General features: G+C 38.7%; 1 protein-coding gene across 6 annotated transcripts in view; it reads left to right on the top strand.

Moving 5' to 3' along the window:
- dipk2ab (divergent protein kinase domain 2Ab) overlaps positions 1 to 23,694 on the top strand; it is a 202,470-nt gene that overhangs the window by 129,036 nt on the left and 49,740 nt on the right. Inside the window, exon 4 of one of the 6 annotated variants that reach the window (XM_059993672.1) lies at positions 5,938 to 6,170. The exons of the other annotated variants lie outside the window; for them this stretch is intronic. Coding sequence (XP_059849655.1) covers positions 5,938 to 6,065 — 128 coding nt within the window. The 3' untranslated portion in view covers positions 6,066 to 6,170. Of the gene's footprint in view, positions 1 to 5,937; positions 6,171 to 23,694 lie in introns of those variants that run through there. 6 annotated transcript variants of the gene reach the window in all.

Raw genomic sequence — 23,694 nt, 5'->3', positions numbered from 1 at the left:
TTGGGTAGTGGGGGAGGGGGAGGAATCAATAATCAATTTATGGAGGATGGAAGTTGCAAAATTTTGTATTGGAATAACAGTCTAGCCACAATCTGAGAAGACTGAATATGCATAGATCATTTTTTCTCTAGAAAGGTGAAAAGGAAACTTGATCAAGATGTATGAGTCTATGGAAGAGTAGGTGGATCAACCATTAGCACCTCAGCTTGATTTCAGGGACTATTATAACAAAATGTGGTAAAGAGCCAATAAAAGATTGGAGGAACTATCCAAAAGGAATTTAATTTGACAGAGTTGAATATACAAAACTTATTGTAACTTCAAGTGCTCAAGCTAATAGTACTGATGCATTTAAGCAGAACTAACAAACATATATGAGCAGAATAACAACAGGCCGATGTGAAGGCTGGGGAGAAAGTAAAGCTTTACAAGGACCTAAGTATCAACACTGGCATGTACAATTTGAGCTAATTGGTTTATTTCAATTGTGCAAATTTCTCTGTACTCAACACAGAATCAATCATTAAGCCTTCTTTAACTATGATCATTTTTGAAACAAAACATGTAGGATATTACTTTAATTTTGGATTTTCTGCTTTTTTTATTTATAACTTGGGACTCAGTAGTAAGAGAATCAGAGTCAGGTTCATTGTCACCGGCATGTGACGTGAAATTTATTAACTTAGCGGCAGCAGTTCAATGCAATTCATAATCTAGCATAAAGAGAAAACATAATAAATAAACAAGTAAATCAATTATGTATATTGAATAGATGCAAAAACAGAAAATACTGGATATTAAAGATAGTGAGGTAGTGTCCAAAGCTTCAATGTCCTTTTAGGAATCGGATGGCAGAGGGGGAGAAGAGGGGAAAACGGGCTCAAATAGGTGTATCTTTGGCTGCAGTTGAGGCTCCTGGTTAGTGTGTTACCTTTCTGATGGGAGTATCAGGATGTCTCATAGCAGCTACAAGATAATTTCTGAGAGAGGTAGATGAGCAGCTGGACGTCATGGTCCATAGCTACAAATGACATCAGCAGGAGCATATTGACATTGGCAGGAGCTAGGACGTGGTCCTGTTAAAGGGATTTTAGGGAGAAAGTTAAAAAGCAGGTTTCTAGGATTGTAATGTCAAGATTGTATGGATTATAATCCACGGTGTGTACTAGTTAGGTGAGAAATACATAGATACATAATGTAGTTCAATACTTGCCCAAGCAGCTGGTGCAATATGGAGAGATTCAGAATTATGGATTCCTTTTCACCTTCTAAGGGGCATTCTTGAAACAATATGTAGAGTCTGACCTGAGGAGAAAACATACTGGACTTGGTTTTGGGAAATGAGCCAGGCTAGGTGACAGTCCTGATCGCAGGTGAACATTTTGGAAATAGTGACCACAACTCATTATGTTATAAAATAATTGAGTAAGACAAAACTGGATCTTGTGGGAAGGTAGGAAAGGCACTAAATCAGGGAAGGACAAATTATGACAGGATAAGACTGGAGCTAAGGGTGTTGATTAGGAGCAGTTGCTGTTGGGTAAGTCCATGTCCTACATGCTGGAGTTATTTAAAGACCAGTTGATCAGAGTTCAGGATTTGTTTGTTCCAGTAAGGAGTAAGGACAACTATGGTAAGGTTAGGGAAACTTGGATGACCTGTGAGGTCCTAAATTTAAGAAGAAAATGGGAAGTATGTACAGAGTTTAGAGAGCTAAAATCAGACTGGGCCATTGTGGAATCTAAAGATAATAGGAAAGTGTTCTAGCAAACAAATAGGCAGGCCAAGAGGGTCCATGAAATGTCCTTTGTGAGCAGGATCAAGAAGAGTAGCAAAGCATTTTATACTTGATATTGAGAAAAAGAGGATATAATGTAAGGATAGATCCATTCAAGGATAGAGGAGAGGATTTGTGCTTGGAGTCAAAGCAAGTGGCTGAGGTACTAAATGAGTACTTTGTGTTAGTATTCACTGAGCTGGAGGATTTTGAGTACAGTGAAGGCAGAGTGGAGGTGTTAATCGGCTGGGACATTGCGAGATTAAGGAGGGGGCAGTGCTGGAAAGTAGGAGTTCCTTCTGAAAAGCATTATGATGATCCCCTAAGGTCTGATGGCATGTATTCCAGAATATTGAAAGAAGCAAATGGGGCTTTGACAAAGATCTTTGTGTCCTTCATAAAAATAGATGAGTTCTTAAATGCCTGGACTGTTGCAAATGTTATGCCTTTGTTCAAGGAAGGGAATAGGGATAATCCAAGGGATTATAGGCCAGTGAGCTTCATATTAGTAAAGTGACTAGAGAAGCTAATAAGGACTAGGATTTATGTATATTTAAAGGCATAGCCTGCTTTGGATGGTCAGCATGATTTTATGTGGAGTAGGTCATGCCTTACAAATATGTTCAAGACAAAGCAGTTTATGAGGTTAAGGCAGTGGCTATTTAATTGGACTTCAGTGAGATATTTAGTGCTACATTTGAGGAGGTCTCTGTGATTCAGAAGATGATAACGCATGGGATCCAGGGTGAATTGCAAGTTGAATTGAAAGTAGCTTGCCTAGATAAAGACAGATTAGAGGTGGAAGCCTTTTATCCTGGCTGGAAGTCCATGACCTGCATGGATTGGTAATGGGACTTCTGTTGCTTGTGATATGTATCAATAATTTGGTTGAAAAGTTAGATGGGTGGAATAGCAGGTTTGCCTCAATTAGAGGATTTGAGCTAAATTTGGTTTTTCTCCTTAAAGTGTTGGAGGCTGAAGGGAGACCTGAAAGAAGCTTTTAACATCTGAGGAATAAACAGCAATGACTTTCAGAATCTTTTCCAGGGTAGAAATGTTAAACACTAGATGACATATGTTTAAGATTGAAGTAGGAGGGGCTGTTGTGGGGAGATTAAAGGTGATATGTGGGCAGGTATTTTTTTACACAGGGTGGGAGGTACCTAGATGGTAATGTAAGCAAGGAATTCTGTGGAATTTAAGAAGCTTTTAGATAGATGTGTGAACATAAAGGGAATGGAGAGATGCAGACAAATCACAGGAGAATATTTAGTATAAATTGGATTCAGGTTTGACATAACATTGTGGTCTGGATGGCCTGTCCAGTGTTGTAGTGTTCTGTGCTCTTTGATAACCTCTTGAGATCTTTTCTTTCCCTATAATAGTATTGTGTCACCAGACAAGCATTTCCCCAAAACCTTTGTACTCAAACCAACTTTAGGATGAGGGTCAAGTCTACAGTGGGTCTCCACATCAAAATTAACATCAGTAAATGTTTGATTCCCTAAAGAATGTTAATAATTAGGCTCCTATGGTGATGCAGGAAGCTGATACTCCATAAAGATTGTGTGCTTCTGTTGATAAGTTATTTACTTGTTTATCCTGTCCTGTGAGAATTGCTTTTCTTTCAAGTTTGATAAATACAAATTGTGAATACCTTTGATCAGTTTGTGATGTATTTCACTGGCATCTTTTATATTGTTGAGTCTTTCATGCTCCAATCATTCTTTACTGTCTTTAAACCTGAACTTTCCTGACACGATGCTTCTAGTTGGACCATGCTAAAAAGATAAAGCTGATTTTTGTCCCTTCCCTGATGTTTCTCAAAACCTTATGGCAGACACTTTGCATCTCTTAATGTGTCCAAAACAAGTCCCAGCTGCAAAAAAGTGAATTGGCAAATCCATGCCTCTGATTTTTAGAACTGTTAAGATGAAGAAAAAACCCAAGGACTTAACCAACAGTCCAGTACCATAAAACTCTGCTTTAAAAAAAAATTATTTGCCAATATTTAAAGAATGGAATCCATGTTGGAAGCCCTTCATAGTCTCTCCACTGAAATTAAGGAGGAATCACTTTCTCCACCAGGTTTAGATTTTCATGATATGTTACTGTTGGGCAAAATATCCAGCTTAGTTTCTTTGCACATTGATTTGGCCTTAGAACCCTTAGCTATTGCTTTTCGAGAATCTAATGATATTACTGATATTCTAAGGAGAGGGACTGTTCATAAAGTTTTGCTTTATGCTGATGATCTGTTGCTTTTTATTTCTAATATCAAGACTTCACTACCTCCTGTGCTTTCTCTACTTTCTTGTTTTAGCCAGTTTTCAGGATACAAACTGAATTTACATAAGAGTGAACTTTTTCCTCTGAATGATTTATCATCAATTAATACTAACCTACCTTTTAAAATTGTAAAAAATCAATTTACTTATTTGGGTGTAACAATTATGAAGAATTATAAACACCTATTTAATGAAAATTTTCTTACCTTACTGAATCTTGTAAAAAGGACACTATCAAACTGGTCGCCTTTTTTGTTATCCTTGATTGCCCAAATCAACTCTTATTAAAATGAACATTTTACCTAAATTTATATACCTTTTTCAGGCATTGCCTGTTTTTATTCCTAAATTTTTTTTGATTCTTTTGATTCTCTTAGTTTCTTTGCACACTTAATCCAGTATCAGGGCCCAGTTGGGTCTTAGCAGTATCACTGATAAACGTGGGGCTTTCATGTTCATGTGCATAGAGGTCTTCTGACAGTAACAAGGCGGTCAAAAAGTTGAAATTTCCTAATGATGGAAATGCGAAGCTTTTTTTGATTTCTCTTCTCAAGACCCGCTGGGTGCTTCCAGCATTTTCTGTTTTTATTTGCATTGTAATCTCACTCAGTTTTCTAAATTTGGAATTTTTCTGGAATTTTGACTTCCTTAAAAAAAAAATTCCAATTGATTTTCAATTGACTGTGAAGTACTTCAGTCCTGGTACTTTAAAATCTGCTGAAATGCAAGATTTGAATTAATTTGTCAAGCTTGTTGTACTATAGTTCTTGTGACCTGATGGTAATGCAATTATCTTTTATTTACTGTGAACATCTGCACTGCTCAATAATTAATCATAGAATGACTGAATAATGAGTAAATTAAATGCCTTCAGAACAATTCAGTACTTAAGAAAGTAAGCTGTAAAGGGACCACTATAATTTAACTTGGTATGTAGTATTACAAGACTTCAGTAGTGTGCAAAATCTCAAGGGGTTAGGCTGACCTACCTTTACATTCTACTGATTACTTTTATACTGGTTCAGCAATATGTTTTATTGAAATTGAAGTTCTTATAGAGGGAATATTATTTAGCATTCAGGATTGTGGTATTCTTTTCTATAAATAAGAATACTATATATTTTTTTTAAAATCTGCCCTGATACATCATGTTTGAAGAACTATAAAAATGTATATAATTTGCCAAAATGGTAATGGAGGTGCAATGTTTACATTCCCTACGGAATGCATGGGTTTTCTCTGGATCCTTCAGTTTCTTTGGCAGTCCAAAGATTTAGCAGTTAATAGGTTTATTGGTCATTGTAAATTTTTCCATGATTAGGCTAGGGTTAAATCTGAGGTTGCTTGGTGATGCGGCTTGAAGATGTATATCTTCAGAAAAGCATGTTCTGTGCTGTATCTCTAAATAAGATAAATACATAAAATGGTTGACATTATATAAAACATTATATAAAATAACATTATATAAAAGTTTGAACTGAGTGAATACATTTTCAATAATTAATGGATTTATTGGCATTCAGTACATCAGCAATCAATTCACACAAATTGTATATTAATCCCATATTTTTACAATTAATGTATATATTACTATATTAATTAAAATATATTGATATTTTGTTTATAAATTGAAATTAGTATTTTACTGAAGTGACAAAATATAAAACAAATGAGTAACTTAAAAGATGCCTGCTAGATAATAGTGACACAACTGAGTTTTTTCGATAAAGTTACTCAGAAGAAAAATTTGGTTAGTTACAGCTTTCTGTAACTGCACTATTTCTCAGCTGAATTCACCCATATGTTAATCTTTTGGCTGGTATGCAGGGAATAATGTTGAATTCTAACTGGTTGCATCACTGTCTGGTATAGAGAGGCCACTGCACAGGATTGGAAAAAGCTGCAGAAAGTTGTGGGCCCCATCACTCAGAGCATGCCCTCTTCGTGGGCCCCATCACTCTTCCCTTTGCTACCATCAAGGAGGAGGTATAGGAACCTAACAACACACATTAACATTTATGGAAGAGCTTCTTCCTATCCATCATCAAATTTCAAAATGGACAATGAACCCATGAACAATACCTCTGTATTTTTCCCTCTCTTTGTGCACTACTTATTTATGTTTATAGCTTTTATTGCTGTGTATTGCTGCCACAAAACAACAAATTTTATGACATAAGTCAGTGATATTAAACCTGATTCTAATTCTAAAATAAGATTATTTGCCGAACATTTGTTTATTCATGTAATTGGATGGTTATGTAGGAGTAACTGTGATTAGGACTTTGCACAATAATTCTGCATGGCAGTATTTTGCACAAATCTTACAGAAGTCAAACATTCTTTAATAATTAAGTTGTGTCTCTGTAATCTTGTAATTAAAACCTTTTGGGTCCTACCTTGGGTCAGTGATTGTATCTAGCTGCATTTCAGAGTTTGCATATACAATCCAGGCAACTAAGATTTAATTAAGATTTGATTAAAATCTAATTAGCTTTATTCGTTGCATGTATTTTGAAACATAGAGTGAAATGCATCATTTGCATCAATGACCAACACACTTGAAGAATGTGCTGGGGGCAGCCTGCTATTACACTATTCTTCTGGCACCAACATTGCATGCCCACAACTTACTAACCCTAATTTGTATGTCTTTGGAATGTGGAAGGAAACCAAAGCACCCAGAAGAAATTTGAATTAGCGAGTGAGAGAGTGATGTTGTTGCAGGACGGAACTATTTGGGAATGAGCTTTAGACTTGTCAGTGCACATCAGAGGCAACCAAGTCAATGGCACTGTGTCCTGCTCTAAGGCTCAGCAGGGCAAGGTAAAGTGATAGGAGACACAGTAGTTAGGGGCACAGACTGGAGATTCTGTGGTGGAGCAAGAGATGCCAGGATGGTGTGTTGCCCTTTTTTTAAATTTGCTAACCCTTTGGTCAAATTAAGAATGATTAATTGCATATGGTGTACTAGCTGTTATTTCGTGGTACTGATTTGTAACAGGATAACACATCACGCATCATCCACACTAACTGGAGGTTTTGCACCTCAATCACTTACATTTGGTGGGGTACATACTATTTCTGGTTAAGATTGGAGGACCAGAAACACCACAAAAGCAATGGGTATTCTATGGGTTCGCACAGATTGCGATACTAGCATATCAGAACGCTTTAATGTCATTATGTAATGTGAAATGGATTCATATTTGCTAGAAAACACTTATTTTATTAACATCCACAGTTGTTTGGAACAATCTCAATAGGAGCCATTAGCCATTAGAATTTGATCCCAGAGGCCTGGAGCACATTTTACTTCACAGAATTGCAGAGTTTGTGCAGATATAGAATCTTCCCGATGTCAAGCAGAGGAGATGGCCTTAGTGAATGTAATTTGAACTGGTATTTATTGGGAAAGCTTCCTACTTTCAAGATAATGAAATTCCATGGTTTATAGCAGTTGAAGTTGCAGAGCAGAAGCAAAGACTATAATTCATTGTAGACAACCTTGAGAAACTTGCGCCTGCATAGTGTGCTGATATTTTTTACGTTCCTGTATTTAGCTGTCACTGTAAATTTAGCTAATTTCTTCTGTTACATATGGATGAATGAAGAAGTGGAAGGTACCTTAATATGATATAGTAGTATGCTGTTCTTATGCTATTTGGCAGCTCAGTTCTATAATAAAGGTAATAAAACGGTGATATTTTTATTTAAAAATATTCTTTAATGTTGTGTCTCAAGGACAATATTACTTGAAAATCTATCAGATGCTGTAAACCCTGTTCAGACATTTTTAAGTAAATTACTTAGTTTCTCAAATTCTTAAGTCTTAACATTGTTAAAGAAGTTGCTGCTTCTTCAACTCAACCTTGACAGTTGATTGTTATGCAGTTACTGATGGAATGAAAAAGAAATTTGTATTATACAATTGATTGCATGTTAGGCTCCTAGAATTCTTATTGAACCATTTGAAAACTAGTATGTGACCAGATCAAAATGTAATATTATTCTGTACAGTCTTTCATTTAATTTAATATTGACCATCAAGCAATGTAACACACATGTTTTTTCCCGACTAGATATGCTTGCTCTGGATATTAATTATATATCTTGTAGGAGCAAATTAAGCTGTCAACAGAAGTATAGCATTATTTGCTGATACCAATCTATCTGAAAGGAAAAATACATAGGCAACCTTGCAGGTTCCTTCAAGAAAATCTTTAGATATACAGTACTTTGGATCCAAAAAGGCAAAGTAACGTTTGGTTATTTATACACTGCAGTACCAATTTACTTATATTTCACTATTGACAACGTAAGGAAAGAGCATCCAATTCTTCAGCACAGTTAACTCTACCTCAACACCAGTCCTTTTATTACCTTTGATTTGTCTTAAATACATGAAGAAAAGCATTACTGTGCTAAACTAAATTAAAAGCTGAAACAAGCAATTCTTATTTAATCATGCCATCAATATTGCTGAGGATATCAGATAATTATAACTAAAAAGATTCTGGTGATTAACTAAGCCATGTTTTCTGTACAATATTTTTAAAAAGTTAAAAAGTTTAGAATTTAAGTTTTCTTTATAAAAATTCAGATGAAGGTGTTTTTAACCCTTAGACACTAATGCACTAATTCCATTTCTTTTCCATGAATCTTTCTAACTATATTTTTTGATTATCAAGCATTTGTAGATTTCTTTTGCTTAGCAAAGGTTCTCTTAGCAGTTTTATGGCACATTTTCTTAAAGCCCATGCATGTATGCTGATTATGTTGCAAAGAATTTTGCTATGCAAGGCCAAAGTTGCAAATAAACTTGGCTTTCTATTCCAAACCAGGTGGGAGGACAATGGGGAAATTGAGTGGCCAGTGTGAGCAGATCCTACTGAGCATATCAGATGCTATATCATAGCCTATGTGACTGTCAATAATGTCTGTCACAGAGCAGTGCACACAAAATGCAGGTCAGACAGCATCTATGGAGGGGTATAAACAGTACAAGTTTTGGGCTGAAGCTAGAATAAGGCTGAATAATTCAGAATAATTTAGAATAATTCAGACATGGAAAGGTAGGGGATAGAAGCCAGAGTGAGTAGGTGGGGGAGAGGAAAAGTACTTGAAAGGTAGTAAGTGAGACCAAGTGGGTGTGGGGGGTGGGGGTGATGAAGTAAGGAGCTTCACAGTGTTAGGTGGAATAGGCTGAAAAGGAAAGAGTCTGTTGTCTCCTGATAGATTCTTTCATTTTCAGCCTATTCCATCTATCACCTTTTAAATTCTTACTTTATGGACCATGGAACCAAAGAGGAGGGTGAGAGGGTGACCAGAATGTGGAATGGAAAAAGAAAGGGTGGGGAGGAGAAATTACAAGAAGCTGCAGTTTAAGAAGCTGGGAGATGATAGGTGGAAGATGTCACAGAGACTGGATTACTCTGGTCTATGGTCATTACATACTTTGTTGTTTCTGACTGGGTCTTCTATTAGCAGTTGCTCTTTAAGTTGGCCCAATAATTCTTTTATTGTTGTTGAGTCATGTTGCCCAATATAACCCAAAGATGTGTTCTTAGCTTCCCTTTGGCCTGGATAACAATCTCATGATGTTTGCACAAGTATATTCCTTCAGTCCATACTAAAGTAGATTAAGTTACCAGCAAATGAGGCAAAGATAGAAATTTATTTCACATTAAAATAACACATCGAAGCTGATGCATCCCTTGCTTTAAAAGTATACAGTTTAGAGTTATGGTATTATTCTGACTGTGTTAATGAACTAGAAATCCAGAGGCCTGGGCTTGTGATCTGGGAAAGACCATGAGTGTAACAGTCCAGTTAAGATTTTTACTACTATGCTGTAGGTATTTCATTTTAGCAGTTCTGTAAGAGCAGTCTGTTCTACTTCTAGCGTGTTTGTTTTTGAGCTAAAGATAAGGGGCTATTTTGTTCAACTTAGGAATGTGGATTTGGGAGAAGGTTCTAGAAAACACTGGGTGGAGACTGTGACTGACATTGGTGTGGGTCGAGGTCTTTTTGGCAGGAGCTGGGAGAAGACGGGAGCAAAGATTGCTGAGGATGATGTCTCTGTTGCACTAAGTGCTTTGTGCAGGTGACTGGCTTCAAGGAGAAAAGACCAATACTCCTGTGGGGAGCCCATATATTTGAGTAGATTTCAAGCAACGTTCAGAAGGTGGCGTGTGCTTTCATGCAGACTGGGAGTTCAAGATAACCTCCAACTTATGTGTACATTTGGATTGGGCTAACTGTAATGGGCCCTTTTTATTTATTTTTCTTTTCCTAATTGTTTGAAAAAGCTGAAATGTGTAAATATACTTTTTATAATTGTATACAGTGTGTGATCTGTTATTTCTTGCCAAAGGCTAATTGCATGGGGGCAGTATTTACACAGTATTCACACAGATCAGGAGTCGGGTAGTCGAGACATCCCAACTTCCCAGTTTCGGTGGGACCCAAATCATACAGACCTGAGGTATATGGAGTTTGAGAAAGGTGGTTTTCTCACCGCTGCGTCTCGTGGCTGCTAGCGAAGGACTGATGAGCAGCGACTCTAGAGACATCTAGTAAAAATGGATTTCATAAGATATAGTCAAACATTATTAAAGCACATGGGAAAAAGTAAAATAAATTTTGGGGTGAAAAACTAACATCATAATCAAAATACATACCATTAAACATGAGTATTTCAATTGTATCCTTTTATGAAAGAAATCTGGTTTAGATATGATCCTCGTGCCACATTGACAGGTCTACTCTCTAAAAGTGCTTAGGCAGCCTCTAGTTCAAGGGCTAATAGATCTAATAATAAATGCTGGTCTTGATGGTGTCACCCTGATCATGCAAGTCAATTAAAAATTAACTTTGACTAATTTCAGCAGCAAGTCCAAGCATTCATATTAGCCGTAACTTTTCGTGTTTTTCCCACCACGGCAACGTGGGAACTCTTCCCCCTCCCCCTTTTTTAGGGAGGAAAATTGCTAAGAGAAATTGTGCAGGGAGACGAATAAACACAGCTGTCGCATTGCTTTCCATTAATGTACATCTGTACTGATACCTATTGTAGCATGTAGCACTTAATCAAAATACAGCAAACTGTGGCTGTTGGAGATCTAAAATAAAAAAGAGAAAATGTTGGAAATCCTCTGCAGGTCAGGAAATATTTAAAGGGAAAAACAATATTGATGTTTCTGAAATCACTGATAAAAGGTAATCAAGCTTAAAGTATTAATTTCATTTCTCTGTCCACAGATGGTCCCTCGTTTGCTGAGTACTTTAAGTTATTTCTTTTTTTATTTATGCTAGCATTCAGCATCTCATATGGTGTAGCATGATTTTAATCAATTTGTTACATAGTAAATTCTTTTGCTTGAGCATTTAATTGATGTTTCTCTGCTGTCTTCCAGTTTTCACTGCTCTCTATCCTCTGCCATATGCATTTTTTATCATGATGTCGTTGAAAGGTTTAAGGATTACTGACTTGCAGAGATCGGAGTGAAGTAACCTCATTTCCTCTTTAAAAATGTCCAGTTTTCTTCCAGGCCTCCGTTAGAAGTCATAGGGGAAAAAAGGACAAATGTATAGAGAAGGAAATGGAGAAGCAGGGAAAACATACCTTTAAAATTCTATTTATTTGTATGTTGTGTTTGAGGATTATTTTTGTCTGCTGCCCTAATTAATTTGTGAGTTGGAATGGCAAATTGTGCAAGAATAAAATGAAATGGAAAGAAAGGGAAGCAGATAAAACTGGTAAAAAGGAAAGGGATTCAAGGGGAAGTAGCGAGGTGGATCAGGATTGTCTTGATGGGAAAAAGAGTGTGATGCTTGAAGGTTCCCTGACTGGAGGCCTGTAACTACTAGGGTGCCATGGGGGATCAGTGTTGGCACCTCTGTTAGTTGTAAATGATGACAGTATGAATGTACACGGCATGATTTGCAAGTTTGCTGATGAAGCTAAATTTAGGGTATCATGTTGATTGTGAAACAAGTTACAATGAATTACAAAGGTCAGTTAGGGAGATGTGCTGAGGAATAGCAGATGGATTTCATCTTAGATAAGCATGAGATAATGCATTTTTGACAGTCAAACTAGGTTAGGACTTACACAGTTAATGTCAGGCCACTGGTGAGTGCTGAGGAGCAGTTGGATTGGGAATACATGTGCACGGTTCACTGCAAATGGTCACACAAGTAGGCAGGGTAGAGATTTAGCACACTGGCCTTCATTTAAGACATTGTTTAGTAGTTAGGAGCATTATGTTGGAGTTGTATAAGTTGTTGGTGTGACTACATTTGGAGTATTGTGTACAGTTATGGTCACCCTGTTATAAGAAAGACATTACCAAGCTGGAGAGGATGCAGAAGAGATTTACAAGGATGCTGCATGGACTAGAGGGCTGGATCTTTTCATCCTGGAGCACAGTTTGTAAAATTGTAGAGTATAGATAAAGTGAGTGATCATAGTCATTCCCCCAGGGTTGGGGAGTCCAAAACAAGAGGGAATAGATGTAAGGCAAAAGGGAGGGGAGAGATTCAAAATAGACCTGAAAGATAATTTTTTTACACAGAGGGTGATTAGAACTTGGAATGAGCTGTCAAAAGAAGTTGCTAAGGTAAGTAGAAATTTTAAAAGGCATTTGCATAGGTGCATAGTGTGGAGGGAAGCATATGGCCTGACTCTGGGAAACAGACGAGCTGGGAGGATGCTTTGGTTGACTGGGCCAAAGTGCCTGTTTCCCAGTTATATTACTCTAACTTGTTGAAAGCCTTGCATTAAAGATCAGAAACTGTTAGAGGGAAAGTTAGGTGAAAGAAAGAGGACATGTGTTTGGGGGTAAAGAAGGCATATCACATGCTTAGCTTCATTGTTGTGTACAATAGTCTAAGTTAAGTGACACCTGTAGAAAATTTTGGTCTGGCTGAATTTGGATTATTGTGTGCAGTTCTGGTTGCCACATTACAGGAAGGTTGGGGAGGATGCAGAAAAGATTCACCAGGACGTTGCCTGAGTTAGGTATCAGGAGAAGTTGGAGCAAATTTTGTTTACACAGAAGGCTGTGGGTGCCTGGAACATGCTGCCAGGAGAGACGGTGAAAGCAGGTGCAATAGCATGGATGAAGAAGTATTTAGACAGGCGTATAAGGCGGCAGAAAATGGAGAGATAAAGACCTCTTGCAGGCAGATGAGATTAGTTTGGGTTGGCATCATGGTCTGTACAGACATGGTAGGTCAATGAACCTGTTCCTGTGCTGGACTGTTCTATGTTATAACATGCAGATGCAGCAGGTTATTAGGAGGACATGTGCTGCATTAGGCAATTTGGGTGCAAGAGTAATTATATCTTACAAGAATAAATATGGGGCCACGCTGAAACCATACCCAGAGTTTACTTATCTTTTAAAAAAGAAGGAGCTGGTTGTGGATTACAGGAGGAATGGGGACTGACTATAGACATCAATGGATCTAGGGCTGATAGGGTGAACAGCTTTAAGGACCTCTGCATAAACATCACCGAGGATCTCACGTGGTCTGTACATACCGGCTGTGTGGTGAAAAAGGTACAACAGCGCCTCTTTCACCTCAGATGGTTGAAGAAGTTTGGTATAGACCCCCAAATTCTAAGAACTTTCTACAGGGGCACAGTTGAGAGCCTCCTGACTGGCTGCATCACTGCCTGATGGAGAACTATACCTCCATCAATCGGAGAACTCTGCAGAGAGTGGTACGGACAGCCCAGCACATCTGTAGTTGCGAACTTCTCACTATTCAGGACATTTACAAAGACAGTTCTGTAAAAAGGGCCCAAAGGATCATTGGGGACTCAAGTCATCCCAACCACAGGCTTCGGAACAGCTTCTTCCATCAGGCCATCAGACTGCTTAATTCATGCTGATGCTACTGTATTTCTATGATATACTGACTATCCTGTTGTACATAATATTTATTATAAATTACTAGAATTGCGCATTACACATTTGAGTGGAGATGTAACGTAAAGATTTTTACTCCATGTATTTGAAGGATGTAAGTAATAAAGTCAATTCAATTATTGAGGAAATCTAGCACATTATTTGCCAAGCTGATTCTGTAGTCTAGGCCATTGTTTTATAGTATTTAGAAGAATGAGAGATGATCTCATTAAAATATACTGAATTCTTAGATGGCTCAACAAATTAGATAGGGAAAGGTTGCTTCCCCTGCTGGCACGGGGGAAGACTATCACATGGAAGACATTCCAGAGTGTGGGGTAGGTCATTTAGGACTGGAATGACAGATTTTCTTCAGTCAAAGAAATACTTGAGTCCAGAGGGCTCTGGATCCTCAGTCATTGCATTCAAACAGAGATGGATGAATCTGGATATTAAAGAAATCGCAGCATGGAGATTTGAGGCCGAAAATGGTGTTTGGGATAGATTAGCTGTGATCTTTTGAAGCAGCAGTGCACGTTCAAGGGTCAGAATAGCCTACTTCGGTTTTTTAATCATTGTACAAGAATGTAAATTTTGTTTTTTGTTTATGTAAGTTTTAAAATTAAATTGGTCCAAATATTTTGTTGCAAATTTGATCTGTGTGATACACTTATTTGACGCAGTTACAGAAATTTACAGATGTCCAGCCAGCCGTGCTGTTGATCTCCAGCAGTCAATCACGATCAAGATTCTTTCCTTTCAGTTCCAACCATTTTAAACATAACAGGAATAGAGATTTCAGCCAGGTTAAAAATCAAGTATTTTACCAATGAGGTTTGCTGGTGAAGCACACATAGCAATCTGCCTACAGAAGTCCAGAAAAACTGGTTGGTTTCAAAAGCATTGCCTTTCTCCAAACATGAATGTCCAACTAAACAAGTTCTTTTTAATAATATGTAGTGTGAATTATTGCTTCAAAACAGTTTTTTTCGACAACACCTTAGATTTTAGGGTTTCAGTATTTTCTGAATTGCAATCTGTTTGATCTGGAAAATGAAGCCCTCTGCTCTAATAAAAATAAAACATATTACACGGAGCGTGGTGCAAAGTACCACAAAAAGCCAATACTTCACCAGCTTTATTGGAGAGAGAAGCACTATAATTCACTAATAAAGTTTCTGCAGTAATGATTTCAGAAAGCTTTGAGAATGAGATTAAATTGTGGTGCAAAAGCAGTTGGATGGCAACAGAGAAAAAACTGAAGGGGTCATGGTCTTAGTAAAGGAACTGGAATTGGTTTATTATTGTCACATGTACCTAGAAACAATGAAAAGATTGGCTTGCATACTTCATATAGATCAATTCAGTACATAGTACATCAAACTAATACAAGGGAAATCAATAACAATGTAGAATAAAGTGCAACAGCTACAGAGAAAGTGAAATGCAGGTAGGCAATAAGGTGCAAAGTCAAAATGAGAGATTGTGAAATAAAGAATCTATCCATTGTACTATGAAACCATTCAGTAGTGTTGTAACAGTGGGTTTAAAGCTGTCCTTGAGCCTAGTGCGGGGGTCGGCAACCTGCGGCTCCCGAGCCATTTGTGGCTCTTTCACCTCTGTGCTGCGGCTCCCTGTGGCTTTGGGAAATAATTGGTCAGTATTTAATTAAAATGTATTTTATGTTAGTTTGTTAGCTTTTGAAATGTAATTATGGTGATCTTGTACAACCTAAGTGTAGCGACACATTTCCTGCCACATCATAAAACGGCTCACAATTAGCCAGCATTCCGGCTAAGGGAGATAGCCTACGGGGGTTTGTGAGTACGCGTCTTTTGCAGCATCTGCGTCCATGGGGGCTGGGTTGAGGGAAGCTGAAAAGCAAGGCTGTTTAGTTCGAATAAAGCTATCTTTGACTGCAGTTTACTGACACCGCTACAACGTGTTTTTATCGCTGGCTGTCCAGACGGAAGGTGCTGAAACGCTTTGTCGCGTGTCTGGAAGAAGTGAAAACTTTCCTGGGCAGCAAAGGGCTCACCTTTCCTGAGCTGGAACAGCCAGAGTGGCTGGAAAAGCTACACTTCATGGTAGACATGACAGCGCACCTGAACACGCTGAACACAGCTCTTCAGGGGTAAGGACGTACAGCCCTGCACATGTTGGAGGATGTTTTGGCATTCGAGCGCAAGTTGACAGTGCTTGCCAGAGATTTACAGAAAGGCACTTTGTCTCACTTACCCAATTTGAGAGAGTTCAAACAAGGTCACGACATTCGCTCGGAGTATTTACATTCTGCAATCATCGCAATGCAAACATCGTTTGGGAAACGCTTCTGTGAGTTCAGAGAGGAAAAAAACACATTATCCTTCCCGGTCACTCCCTTAAGCATCGATCCTTCCCTACTGAATACGACTGCATTGGCAGGTGTGAGTCAACCTGATCTTGAGATGGAACTGGCCGACATAGCCGACAAAGACATATGGGTGTCCAAGTTTAGACGCTTGACAGCAGACCTTGAAGATGTTGCCCGTCAGAAGGCCGTTCTTGCTCAGAAACACAAATGGAGTGATATTGAAAACCTCACAGATGACAGCTTGCGATCCTGTGTAAAGATGAAGGTGACATCATACAGCCCTGATGTGCAGACGCTGTGCGCTGAGGTCCAGGAGCAGAAATCCCATTAACCAAGTATGATAAATATTTTAATTGCCTATTATTTTACTCATATTCATATTTTTTCATTGTTCAGTGAAATAGTCCTTTCATTTTTCAGGATGACAGCTGGCTGACGTTATTTTTGGTTTGCTGCTGGCGGAAAATTTAAGTTCGGCGTTTTTCATAAATACAAGAAGGACTCAAATAGACATTGAATATTTTACTTAAAAGTAACTTTCAACCCAACGTCTTTTTTTCGGAGTTCAAAATGTTTTTGTTGCATGCAGAAATGTAATTTCGTTTTCTCTGCAGGAGTTCATCAATTTCATAAATGCAACACATTATAGTTTGTTTATACATAGCATAAAGGCAAAAAAAACGTTGTATGCAGTGTTATTTCATTTTAAATGTCAAACGGGTTTTGCGGCTCCCAGTGTTTTCTTTTCTGTGGGAAACGGGTCCAAGTGGCTCTTTCAGTGGTAAAGGTTGCTGACCCCTGGCCTAGTGGAATCTGCTTTCAGGGTTTTGTATCTTCTGTTTGATGGGAGAAAAGAGAATAGGGTGGGTGGGGTCTTTGTACTAGCTGCTTTTTGAGGCAGCAAGAAGTATAGACAGCCTGGGGAGGGTATGCTGTGATGAGCTGTATCCACAACTCTAGTTCTTTGCAGTAATGGGCAGAACAGTTGCTGTCCAGTAGAATGTTTTAACAAGTTCAAAACAAAATGAACTGAACCAAAACACCAGTGGTGAACTTCCAGAGGTTCTCATTTAGTTTGCCTTAAATTGAGTGAAGAACTGCGAAACACTATAATGATCAGCACAATTAAGATTGATTTGTACAAATTGCTTTACCTTGAGGGTATGTTTTGAAAAATACTTGGTTTATTCTTTTCAGCCGCCTGCTATTAATTTTACTTTTCCTTTACTCGAATTAGCATAGACCATTTTTAAATATAGGACATGTACGTTGATACGTAGCAGCTAAAGCATTAAAATGGGGTGCTGCTTTAAGTTTCACCATTTTGTTTCCAGTGTGGACAATGGCAAATGTGCATGCAGTTGTATCAAAGGTTTTGTAGGAATTGAGAACAGAGAAAGGTGACTTAAAGAAACCATACAATAAACTAGGGAAAAACTCAGACAATTTGTTCACAAAGGAACCTGATAATTGGGAATAAAGACTGGAGGCTGTTGTTAGGCTTTGAAATGATCCGAACAGTTGATAACTCATGTTGCCCGTATTAAGGTTTCATTTGCATCTTAATACCGAGCTAAATAAATTGTAGGGAAGTTGTGATTTTATAGTTAAGCTTTATTCAAACCACTTCCAGTATTTTCACAACAGCTGAGGATTCATTATACCCAGCCAATTAATAGATTCCACACATTGTTGAGCCACTTTACATGGACAAAAGAGCTGAAATATTGTGCTGTATGAAATTGTTTTGGTTTGTGCCAAATCCAAGGAAGCTATGCAGCTATGTTTGAAATAGATGGGTGTTCACCTTGAATATCTATGGTTTATGCCAGTTAAAATTTAGCAGCATGTTCACATTTTTCAGATCTCTGAAAGTTAGATTCTGTTAACACGGAACAGAGTTCTGTAGGTATTTGTAGATCTCTCTATCAAAGTGAGTATTATTTAAAAGGAAATTTCACTCTGCAATTTAATTAGAATTGTAAGTAAGGTGATGTACGCTGATTCACAATTTAAAAGCTGTTGTGTATTTTGTAACTATTACAACTGATATTATTTGGTTAATTCATAGTTTTGGTTCTTTATTAACATGGATAGAAGAACTCACTTAAAATTGTATGGCAGTTTACTTGGTTCACATTAGTTACTATGAGTTGCTATTAGTTACAGCATATAAGCCGTAGCACTAGAGGTCTCACCGCACTAGAACACTGTTAAACTAAGACGGGGAATGCTTCCATTCCATTCCCAAACCTTAGTCTGGGGTGTGTTCAAAGACTCTTCTGTAGAGCTGAATGAATACACCATGATTGAAATGGACTTTATTAAAACAATTGTAGATGAGTATTTCCCACAAAATTATTCCAAGCCTTCCCCATTCAGCAGCCCTGAGATGAACCATGGGATCCAAAATCTGCTGATCAGAGGCATTTAAGTTTAGTGACCAAGAAAGTTACAAATGGTCCAGGTACAATCTCCGGAAAGCCATCTCATTGGTGAAGTGGAAATTCAGGACTAAGCATGGCTCATTGAAGGATGCTTGACAACTGTGTCAATGCTTGAATAGTATCACATCTTTTTAAAATTAAATAAAGCAACATAGGCAACAGCAGGACTTCGTTTCCAGATGAGCTCAATGACTTCTATGCTCGCTTGAGCTTCAAAACAGAAAGGAACCACCAGGAACTCCCACAGCCCCAGAGGATCCTATGATTTCAGTCTTTGGGGCTAACATCTGAGCAGCTTTCAGGAGGATGAACCCATGAAAAGCACGCGGTCCAGATGGAGTACTGCCCAAGTACTAAAGACGTGCTGATCAACTGGCTGAAGTGTTCACTAAGGTCTTTATAACCTTTGGCAGTTTGAAGTACCCACCTGCTCAGCAGGCTTCAATTACAATGTTGCCCAAGAAGAATGTGATGACCTATCTCAATGACGGTCATCCAGTAGCACTGAAATCCACAGTGATGAAGTCTTCTGAGAGTTTGGTGATGAAACACATCAACTCCTGCTTGAGAAGCAGACTTAGATCCACTTCGATTTGCCTTCCAGAGTAACAGGTCCACAGCAGATGCCAACTCATTGGCTAATCATTCAACCTTGGAACATCTGGTCAGCAAAGATGGACAATAAATGCTGGCTTAGCTGGCGATGCCCACATCCTATAAATCAATAATAAAAACAGGTGCATGCATCAGGCTCCTGTTTATTGACTACAGCTCAGTTTTCAATACCATCATCATTTCAAAACTAATCAATATAGTCCTACACTTTGGCCTCAGATACTTCTTTGTGCATTTGGATTCTCAAATTCCTCACTTGCAGACCCCTATCAGTTCAGATTGGCAACAACATCTTCTACACAATCTCCATAAGCACAGGTGCACTACAAGGCTGTGACAAATCACCAAAAGGAAAGAGATTGAAAATCAGGCGAAGTTGACTTTGACAGCATGACATTGAAAACCTTGACAAACTTCTATAGATATGAATAGTAAATTGACAGGCTGCATCATAGCCTGACCTGGAAACTCCAATGTCCTTGAATGGAAAAATCCTACAAAAAGCCCTCCCCATCATTAGGCACATCCATTTAGAAACATAGAAAACCTACAGCACAATACAGGCCCTTTGGCCCACAATGTTGTGCCAAACATGTACTTACTTAGAAATTACCTAAGGTTACCCATAGCCCTCTATTTTTCTAAGCTCCATGTACCTACCCAGGAGTCTCTTAAAAGACCCTATCGTATTTGCCTCCACCACCGTTCCCGACAGCCCATTCCATGCACTCAACGCTCTGTGTTTAAAAAAAAACAACACTTACCCCTGAAGTCTCCTCTGTACCTGCTTCCAAGCACCTTAAAACTGTGCCCTCTTGTGTTAGCCATTTCAGCCCTGGGAAAAAGCCTCTGACTATCCACATGATGAATGCCTGTCATCTTTGTGTACACCTCTGTCAGGTCACCTCTTATCCTCCGCTGCTCCAAGGAAAAAAGGCTGAGTTCACTCAACCCATTCTCATAAGGCATGCTCCCCAGTCTTGGCAACATTCTTATAAGTCTCCTCTGCATCCTTTCTATAGTTTCCACATCTTTCTTGTAGTGAGGTGATCAGAAATGAGCATAGTACTCCAAGAGGGCCTGACCAGGGTCCTATATAGCTGTAACATTACCTCTCGGCTCTTAAGCTTAATCCCACGGTTGATGAAAGCCAATGCACCATATGCCTTCTTAACCACAGAATCAAACTGCGCAGCACTTTTGAGTGTCCTATGGACTCAGACCCCAAGATCCTTCTGATCCTCCACACTGCCAAGAGTCTTGCCTTTAATACTATATTCTGCTGTCATATTTGACCTACCAAAATGAACCACCTCACACTTCTGCGTTGACCTCCATCTGCCACTTCTCAGCCCAGTTTTGCATCCTATCGAAGTCCTGCTGTAGCCTCTGACAGCCCTCCACACTATCCACAATACCCACAACCTTCGAGTAATCAGCAAATTTACTAACCTATCCCTTCACTTCCTCTTCCAGGTCATTTATAAAAATCAAGAAGAGTTGAGGTCCCAGAACAGATCCCTGAGCCACACCCCTGGTCACTGACCTCCATGCAGAATATGATCTGTCTACAGCCACTCTTCGCCTTCTGTAAGCAAGCCAATTTTGGATCCACAAAGCAAGGTCCCCTTAGATCCCATATTTCCTTACTTTCTCAATAAGTCTTGCATGGGTTACCTTAGAAATATCTTGCTGAAATCCATATACACTACATCTACAGCTCTACCTTCATCAATGTGTTTAGTCACATCCTCAAAAAAATTCAATCAGTCTCATAAGACACGACCTGCTTTTGACAAAACCAAACTGACTAATCCTAATCATATCATGCCTCTCCAAATGTTCATAAATCCTGCCTCTTAGGATCTTTTCCATCAACTTACCAACCACTGAAGTAAGACTCATTTATCTATAATTTCCTGGGCTATGTCTACTCCCTTTCTTGAATAAGGGAACAACATCTGCAACCCTTCAGTCCTCTGGAACCACTCCCATCCCCATTGATGATGCAAAGATCATTGCCAGCACTGTCACAGGAAAGCGGTATTCATCATCAGGGATCCCCATTTCCCATTACGCGCTCTCTTTTCGCTGCTGCCATCAGGAAGAATGTTCAGGAACCTCATTTCTCACACAGAGGAGTACCCCAAAGAATGAATGACAGTTAAACGTTAAAGTGCCAAAGCTGCCCCCCCCATTTCCCTCTTCCCACACACAAGCAGCAGCAAGGCAACAACCCCCCCCCCACCACCAGCAAAAAAAAAAGCAACACCATCTACCAAGTACTGAAGTGTGCACCAAAGCACCAATAAAGACCCAGACTTGCAGTACCCTGAAGACTAGTCATTCACCTGGTAATTCTACATACCACAGGCTCTCTCTGTCTCCCTAATAAGCGTAAAAGAGGTGTCCCTGTTTTGCAGTGAGAGGGGAAACATAACAAGCAACTCGCTGATTTATGATGCTAACAGTCTGTTGTGGCACGTTTGCTGAGCTCTGTGCACAAAGAATCAGCCACTCGTCTCTGGACACAAAGCTGGCAGCTAACCCACTGCTCCTGATGTTCCATGTTCTCCTGCGACATCTCAGTCAGGAGCACCAGCCTTGAATCCAGAGCCATGAAAATATGGCATCCTGAAGGTGCGCTAGTCTTCCAGGTCATGTCCTTGGGATATCAAAAAGTGGCCGGTCATGAGGCCCGAAGGCCAGTCCCATTCCTGCAAAGAACCAAAGTCAGAGTGTAACTCCAAGTCGGGGTCTCCAAAAGAACCTTGAAAAGGAAATCAAGAGACATCAAAGATAGAAATAGAGCTGTTTCCAAAGATGCAAGCAAGGAGTTGCTGTTTAGTGCCGTCTTGAATTTGCTCTGCCCTCCTTTGTACTTATATATTTTTTATTATTTTTCTTTTTGTTCTTGCATGGTTTGTTGCCTTTTGCACACTGGTGCCCAAATTGATGTAGCCTTTCATTGATTCTGTTATGGTTATATACAATAGATTTATTGAGTATGCCCACAAGTAAATTGAGCTTTGGATTGTATATGGTGACATATATGTACTTGGATAACAAAGTTATTTTGAGCTTTGATAGAGAATAGTACAGCATGGAAGCAGGCGACTTGGTCCATTCCAACTCACCCACACTGAGCACCCTTCTGTATTTATCCTATCCTTCTGCACTTGGTCAATATCCTTCTATAACTAGGCCATTCAAGTGCTGAAGGAATGCTGTTAGCAGCCCAACTTCAAATCCACCCTCCCCCTTCTCGTCTTCCTCTCCCATCCCCAGTCTCTACTCTCATCCCTCTCTCCAAAGACAAACATAGGACTAATGAGTAATATTCTAGAGCAGTTTTGGACTTATTCTGCACATGAATCAGACAAAATTGTGTTATAGTTAGAGATTGGCTGCCTCTAGTTGTTAATCCTGTATAGAAGAAAATGAATGTGCAATCAAACTGGAATTCCACATTGTTGAGATCGCAATCATGGTAAGATAATTGCATAAGAATTGCAAATACAATTAAAAGTTTCAGAGCTTAACATGGTTTGTGATGAGGGAATCTTGTCTAATTTCCTCATTGCAGAGAAACATAAATGCTGCATGTAAATTCTTGTGTTTCATTATTTAATCACTGAATACAAAAAAGGGATGCAATACTATTTGCTTTCAGTCTAAAATTTCTTTATTGCAATTAAATTCCTGTTTTCTTCATTTTACCTTCCAGTTTTTCTTGGCTTTAAAATGTGTATTCTTGTGTGAGCAGAGGTGAAAAGTACCAGAAGGTGAATCAGTAGTACAGAGTTTTCAGGAGTGAGCTCAGTCTTTCCATGTGACTACCTTTCAAGTGTATTTTTGAGTATTTTACCATAGATTTTGGGTGCTTTATTTTCTTTCACTTCCCTTCAGCCATAGGTTAAGGTCTAACTTCATTCTAGTGTTTGATTGTGTGAAATGAAAACACAGTTCATTTAAAAACAGGAAATGTGACATTGAATGAACATTGAATTTCCAAATACACAGAGCTATGGCCGGGCGTTTTAAAGGTCAAATTAATAAATTGGTTTATTTTTGTCACAAGTCTCTCAGTTCAGTGAAAAACTTGTCTTGCATAACATTTGAATCAATTCATTACAACAATGCATTCAGATAGTAAAGGGTAAAATAATACAGGATAAAGTGATACAGCTGCAAAGAAAGTGCAGCGTAGATACAAGGTCATAGCAAGGAAGATTGTGAAGTCAAGAGCCATCTAGGACCCCTAGTACATTAAGATGGACTGTTGAATTCTAAT

This window comes from Hypanus sabinus, chromosome 2 (genome assembly GCF_030144855.1).
Source record: "Hypanus sabinus isolate sHypSab1 chromosome 2, sHypSab1.hap1, whole genome shotgun sequence".
NCBI classification, from domain to species: Eukaryota; Metazoa; Chordata; class Chondrichthyes; order Myliobatiformes; family Dasyatidae; genus Hypanus; species Hypanus sabinus.
This window is presented reverse-complemented; position numbering and strand designations above follow the sequence as displayed.